The sequence below is a fragment of the Bison bison genome, unplaced genomic scaffold (assembly GCF_000754665.1).
Source record: "Bison bison bison isolate TAMUID 2011002044 unplaced genomic scaffold, Bison_UMD1.0 scf7180017864377, whole genome shotgun sequence".
Classification (NCBI taxonomy): domain Eukaryota; kingdom Metazoa; phylum Chordata; class Mammalia; order Artiodactyla; family Bovidae; genus Bison; species Bison bison.
Window position 1 is genome coordinate 555532 of NW_011494949.1, and position 6512 is coordinate 562043.

At 66.3% G+C, this 6512-nt stretch overlaps 1 protein-coding gene across 1 annotated transcript in view; it reads left to right on the top strand.

Annotated features, from left to right (window-relative positions):
* Nucleotides 1-4259, top strand: part of SLC6A18 (solute carrier family 6 (neutral amino acid transporter), member 18) — a 15325-nt gene extending 11066 nt beyond the window's left edge. Inside the window, exons 10-14 of the mRNA XM_010857135.1 lie at nucleotides 415-571; nucleotides 1234-1438; nucleotides 1648-1807; nucleotides 2823-2985; nucleotides 3987-4259. Coding sequence (XP_010855437.1) covers nucleotides 415-571; nucleotides 1234-1438; nucleotides 1648-1807; nucleotides 2823-2985; nucleotides 3987-4178 — 877 coding nt within the window. The 3' untranslated portion in view covers nucleotides 4179-4259. The remainder of the gene's footprint in view (nucleotides 1-414; nucleotides 572-1233; nucleotides 1439-1647; nucleotides 1808-2822; nucleotides 2986-3986) is intronic.
* Nucleotides 4260-6512: the final 2253 nt, after the last annotated feature.

The following is a 6512-nucleotide window of genomic DNA, read 5'->3' on the forward strand; positions in this document are numbered from 1 at the left end:
CGACCGGCCGGAACGCACGCGCCGGGGAGCGCCACGGCCCCAGCCAGCCTCTGAGAGGCTCGTCCACGGCCCTAGGGGCAAAGCGTCCCGGGGCCTGGCAGGAACGGGCGTGTCAGCCACCCCAGCCACCTCTGCAAAAGGCTTCGGGACTCTGCAGGGCGAGGTGCCAAGCATGTTCTAGCGAACAGTCTGAGCCGTGAGCCCCGAGTCGGACGTGGAGATGTGAGGAGCTTGAGGCCACCCCTGCGGAGGAGGCTGGAGCCCACAGGCCAGGGGGCAGGAGGCTGTGTGGCCTCTTTGTACCCTGGCCCTAGAAGCCGGATAGCCTGTGTCCCCCACATGTGTACAAGACCCCGGGTGCCCCCCAGAGCCCACCCCTCCGGGGCCACTCACCCAGCGTCCCCGCCCCCGCAGAAACATCCTCCACCTCGTCAACGCCTTCGACCTGCCGGAGCAGAGCGTGTCCAGGGACACGTACACTGCGGCCCTGGCGCGTCTGAACGCCTCACAGCCGGCTCAGGTGGCCGGGCTCCCCCTGGAGGCCTGCCGCCTGGAGGACTTCCTGGACAAGGTGCGCAGGGGCCATGGTGCGGCTGCAGGAGGCTGCAGGCGTTGACCTGGGGTCAGGGCTGAGCCCTGGGGCCTAAACGCAGTGCCTCCAACAGGCCCTGCTCTGCAGGTGGGGTCCAGACGGGGCGAGCGGGCCTTGGGGCTACCCAGAGTCCAGGGAGAGGGGCGTGAGCACAGCCTCGAGCCAGGCCATGGCTGGCCGACGTGGGGCAGGGACAGTGACTGGAGGTGGGCAGGCCCCTGCGGGAAGCTGTTGAATGGGCTCCTGAGCCCCAGCCCGGGGGCGCGCGTCCCCCGCCGCAGGTGATTTAGGGGACAGGGCACCTCCCCGCAGAGGTGCACCCACAGTATGTGGTAACACGGCCCGGACGGGGCAGGGTCACCTCTGCCTGACCCAGGAGGGCACCCTGGCCTTCCAGCAGGGAGCGTGAGGGTGGGTGTGTGTCCTGGCGTGGCCCCTGCTGGCACACGCGTGTGTCCTTGGGGTGTGCTGGCACATGTGTGTGTCCCGGGGGGCGTGCTGGCATGCGCGTGTGTCCTGGGGGGAATGCTGGCCCACGCGTGTGTCCTGGGGGTGTGCTGGCACACGTGTGTGTCCCAGGGGGTGTGCTGGCACACGTGTGTGTCCCGGGGGCGTGCTGGCACACCTGCGCCATGTTGCAGAGTGCCTCGGGCACGGGCCTGGCCTTCATCGTCTTCACGGAGGCCGTGCTCCACATGCCCGGCGCGCCGGTCTGGGCTGTGCTCTTCTTCGGGATGCTCTTCAGCCTGGGCCTGTCGTCCATGTTCGGGAACATGGAGAGCATCATCACGCCGCTCCTGGACCTGGGGGTCATGCCCAGAAGGGTCCCCAAGGAGGTGCTGACAGGTGAGTGCACAGCCAGGCCTCCTCGCCAGATGTCAGATGAGCCTCCCCCACGGGGGCTTGAGGGCTGGTCCCGGCAGCTCAGGCTGACCCCCCGAGGGCCAGGGAGCACGGGTGGGCACTGCGTCCCGCATGGCCCCCGAGGGGGTCCTCCAGGCCACGGTGCCGGGCACACGGCAGGGCACCGGAGACGCCTGACGGGTCGTGTCCAGGCCTGGCCTGCCTGCTGTGCTTCTTCACGGCCACCTGCTTCACGCTGCGGTCCGGGAGCTACTGGCTGGAGATCTTCGACCAGTACGCCGCAGCCCTGAACCTGATCCTCCTGGCCTTCTTCGAGGTGGTCGGGGTCGCTTACGTTTATGGGATGAAGCGGTGAGTCAGCCGCCTGGCCCGCCCCTCTGCTCCCGGCGTCCCGTGGTCCCTGAGTGGGCCTCAGGCAGCGGTGGGTGACACGGGCCATCTGAGGTCCCCCCAGCGAACCTGTCCACAGGCGTAGCCTGGCACCATCGCCTGGCTATGTGGAGGCCCATGACTAACAGTGGTCTCCAGCCACCTGCGGGAGCTCCCCGCGTCCAAGCGCAGGTGGACCCCAGGGCAGGAGGGCCTGCCCAAAGCGCCAAGAGCCAACCTCCCCTGGAGGCCTCCGAGGAGACCCAGCCACATTCTACCACCCTCACCTGGCCCAGGCCCGAGGCACAACCGCACTCACACCTGAACTCACACTTGCACACACACACACACACACCTGCACTCACCTGTCACCCTGCCCAGATAGGGACCCTAGAGGTTGTGACCCCGACCTTTGCTCTAAGAGCTCCTGAGAGGCCCTGAATGCGAGGCTCCATGCTGCTCTACGGGCAGAGGGACAGCGGGCTCGTCCCCAGGGGACACGCCCACAGATCCAGCAGTGGTGTGGGGGACAGTGCACCCCTGGACTTGGGGGGCCACGCGGTCTCAGAAGGGGACCCTCAGGTGCCCTGCAGAGGAGAGCTGGGAGGGGCGGGTCCGGAGCAGCTCCAACCCCCTCCCGTGTGTGCCGGGGCCGCTGCACATCCTGGGCCTCTGTTCCTGCCCTGGGACCCCAGTCAGGTGTCGCGTCCCCCCCACAGCTACGCTCACAGAGCTGGAACTCCCCGACCGGGGCCAGACCCACAGGTCCTGCTGCTCCCTGGGCTGGGCTCCGCGACCCCTCGGGCCTTTCCCATCCATTGACCTGGGGGTGGGGCGGGTCCTCACCAGAACCCAGACGGCTGCCTCATCCAGGGGCCACTCGGGAAGACAAGGGACAGAGGTCAGAGTGAAGGTGGGGACAGTCCCTTGGGCCACATCCTGGTGGACAAAGTCTGCCGGCGGAGCGGATGGGGACTGAGCCCAGGCTCTGCGGCAGGTTCTGCGACGACATAGCCTGGATGACGGGGAGGCGGCCCGGCTTCTACTGGCGGGCAACCTGGAAGGTCGTGAGCCCCCTGCTGCTGCTGACCATCTTCCTGGCCTATGTTGCCCTCCTGGCCAGCTCGCCACCGCGCTACAAGGCCTGGAACCCCCGATACGTAAGTCCTTTGGGTAGGGGGATGACCCCAGGGCCCAAGACCCAGCCTCACTCCCCTCCCCGGTGCCCACCAGGGACATCTGTGCGCCGGGGCCCACGCAGGCTGCTTTTTCCCTGAGACCCCAGGTCCCTGGCCCTTGATGTCCCCTGGGGCATCGGTGCTGACTCCGGCAGCCCCAGCAACCTTGGGGCTGACCTTGGGTGCAGGCCTCGGTCAGCAGCGGGAGGGCAGTGCAGGCTCCACACTCTGGTGACCCCGTGGGCCCCTGCAGCCCCTCCCCCGGGGACGGGGGCCATGGGGCCGGCTCTGCAGACGCCTGGCCAGTCTCAGATGGCCCCCGCCACTGAGACAGGCAAAGCACAGGGTGTGGCCTGGACTCTGGAGCCAGCTCTTGGCCCCAGGCTGCGCGCTGAGCCCATGAGCTCCACCAGCCTGCTTTCCATCTGCCAGCTCAGAGCCGCCCCTTCTCCGGGGTGTGGACGCAGCTGGTTCTAAAATCTCCCCAGAAAGCAGCTGCCCCACACAGCCAGATGGGCATAGGAGGAATGGCGCCACCTTCTGGGGGCGCCCGCCCTGTTAGAGTGACCACGGGCCTGAGATCGGGCGGGTGGTGCTCCCCTCACGGAGGGAGCACGGAGTCTGACCAGGCCCAGCGGTCAACCCCAGGACCGAGCAGCCCTTCGGGTGGTCCAGGGTGGCTCTCTCCAGAACGCAGCACCCCAGGTCCCCGGCCTGCCTCTCGGAGCCTAACCCCACAGGTGGCTTGGGAGGCCAAGTCCCCGAAACTTCAGCTGCCCAGGTGCCCACTGCCAGGGAGTGGCCCTGGCCAGGTGCCTTTCCCTCCACCCGCCCTAGGGGCCCCGATAGAGGAGAAGACGGGCTGAGCTGCCCCCCACGCTCATGGCCCCTGGGGCCGAGGGCCAGCCTCCTCTACACAGGGAGTGCGCGTGGGGCGACCTGTCTGCTTCCCGGATGCCCCTCTCAGGCCTCGTGTCCTGCAGGAGCGGTTCCCCTTGCGGCAGGAGAAGCCCTACCCGGGCTGGGTGCTGGCCGCCTGTGTGCTCCTGTCCTTCCTGCCCACCCTGTGGGTCCCGGTGGTGGCGCTGGGCCAGCTGCTCACCCGGTGCAGACAGAAGACGCGGGACCTGCCGCAGGACAGATGCCCAAAGCCCCGGGGCGGCAGGGCCTGCTGAGCACGGGGCCAGGGTGGCGGGGAGGCCTGCCTGTGCCACAGCCAGGGCAGCACCAATACACGCACGCTTGGCCCCGAGGGCCCGTGGTCATTGTTCCCGACACTGTCGTGCCCTCCGGACCCGCTCATGGCACCGCCCGACTCGCATGTCAGTCCACGCTCCTCTCCAAATGGACCAAGTCCATTGTCCGCCTCCTGGGCCCTGTGGCCGGCGGTTCTGCATGGGGCCCTCGGGGAGGCCGTGCACTGAGTCCACGGGCAAAACGCTGGTGGTAGGGGGAAGGGGGTCTGGGAAGGCCCACCCGCACCCCACAGCAGATGGACAGCGTGAGGCAGGGCCATCTGCAAGGAACGCCGCAGGGCTGGGATGGAGGCCCAGCCCCACATAAGGACCTTTCTCTACCTGAGCCCTGGTCCCAGGGAGGGTCTATCCTGGGTGTGTGTGATGGGGACCTCAGGGCACCTGGTGCACAGACAATCATCCCAGAAGCATGGGCCGCTCCCTCCTCCCCAAAGGCCAGGGAGCTGGGGCACTGAGATGCTAACTGAGATGCTGGCTCTTCGCAGGCTTAGCTTAGACACGCTGCCCTTTACTCTTCCGAGACTTTCAAGTCAAGGAGGGAAGGGAAGGCCAATGGTCACGCAGGTCTCCATTCTCTCCAGGGGAGGAGGGCCAGCCTCCTTCCTGAGCATGGGTCCCTCCCTGCACCAAGCCCCACTCCCAGCAGCCTCAGATAAGACCTGCCCTTTCCGGGGCCCGCTCGCCTCCCCCCGCCTCCCTGCACTCTGGACCTCCTCCACCAGCCGGGGACAGTCCTGAGGGGCCCTGGACACACAGGTGAGCTGCCGGAGACCCAGCCTGTCCTCCGCGTTGTGATGGGAGCGCGGCCCTCTGAGCCCAGCCCCAGGCAGGCGAGTGCTGTCCATGGTGCTGAACCAGGCCCTCCGACACGGCCCTGCGGGAGGCCAGCACGGCGCTGGGGCCCTGGGACCCCGGAAAACGGGCCGGTCACTGCCGCATGCCTAAGAGGAGCGGGTATTATAGCCGGGTCAACGCAAGTTTGCCCCGGAGTGAGCCCTAAGCCGCATGGGGTGGGTGGGGTCTGCACTTCACCCCCATGCCGCCCTCAGTGACTCAGGGCCCCCTCTTCCAGAGAAGCACCAACACGGCGTCCACCTCAGCCTCCCTCCTCTGCGTGCAGGGACCCCAGGCTCACACCAGCCCGCCTGGGAGGCGGGTCCAGGCCAGCTGATGGTCACTAATCACCGTGATGCCCTCCCACCACGTCCAGGACAGGCTCTCGGACTGTGGAGTTCAGATGTCCAGGTCCCTGTGCATATTTGGGGGTCACCACCTTGCCTCCCACCAGCACTTGGAGGGCTCTGAGCTGAGGGGTCTGGGAAGCCCTCTGCCCCATGCTGACCTTCACAAGTGAGCATGCCAGGGCCAGGCGCCAGCACGTGCCAGGGTCACGGCGGTGAGTGGGGGGTGGGCATATGGGGCCAGGGGCCCCGGGTGTGGCCTGTGCCCTGCTTTCTCTCCTGCCTCCTTCTCACTCGCTTCCCGCCTTGACTCCCAGCGGCACACAGACCTGGGGGCGCATGAGCATCTACTTCACATGCAGTTTAGAGCTAGTGAAGTCAAAGCTGATCCACTGTGTGCAGCTCTTTCCGACACCATGGACTGTAGCCTGCCAGGCCCCTCTGTCCATTGGATTCTCCAGACAAGCACATTGGAGTGGGTAGCCGTTCCCTTCTCCAGGCGACCTTCCACCCCAGGGACTGAATGCAGGTCTCCCACATTGCAGGCAGATTCTTTACATCGGGGCCTCCAGGGAAGCCCACCTAGATCCAGGGAAGCCTGGAAACTAGACTCTCTCAGAATTCTATCCTTTTCATGTTTCACTCTGAGGAGCCGCACGGTGGTTTTAAAAACGATAAATCAGAGCAAGATCTTAGTTGAGCCCGACCAGAACATATGCCCTTTCCAAGGGTTTTACACTTCAGGAAAAATACAAGTGATTGTGAGTAAAATCGGGATAAACTGCATTTAGTAGACAGAGTTTTAGAGGCATGCGGATGCTGGAAAGCTGAGTGATGACTGGCCTTTATGGAAAGGCCAGAAAGAGGTTTGGGGCGCAGGGAGCCCGCAGGTGGGGGTCAGCAGGACGCAGCTGTGGGGTCTTGGTCACCTTCCCCTGTCTGAAGCACCTGGCACCCTGAGCAGCAAGTCACTCCTCCCCAGAGGGGGCACCGCCAGGCGGGCATGCCAGGCAGGCGGGTGGGGCCAATCCCTCGCTGTTTATGATGTGCGCCTGGACTTGGGGCCATCCCA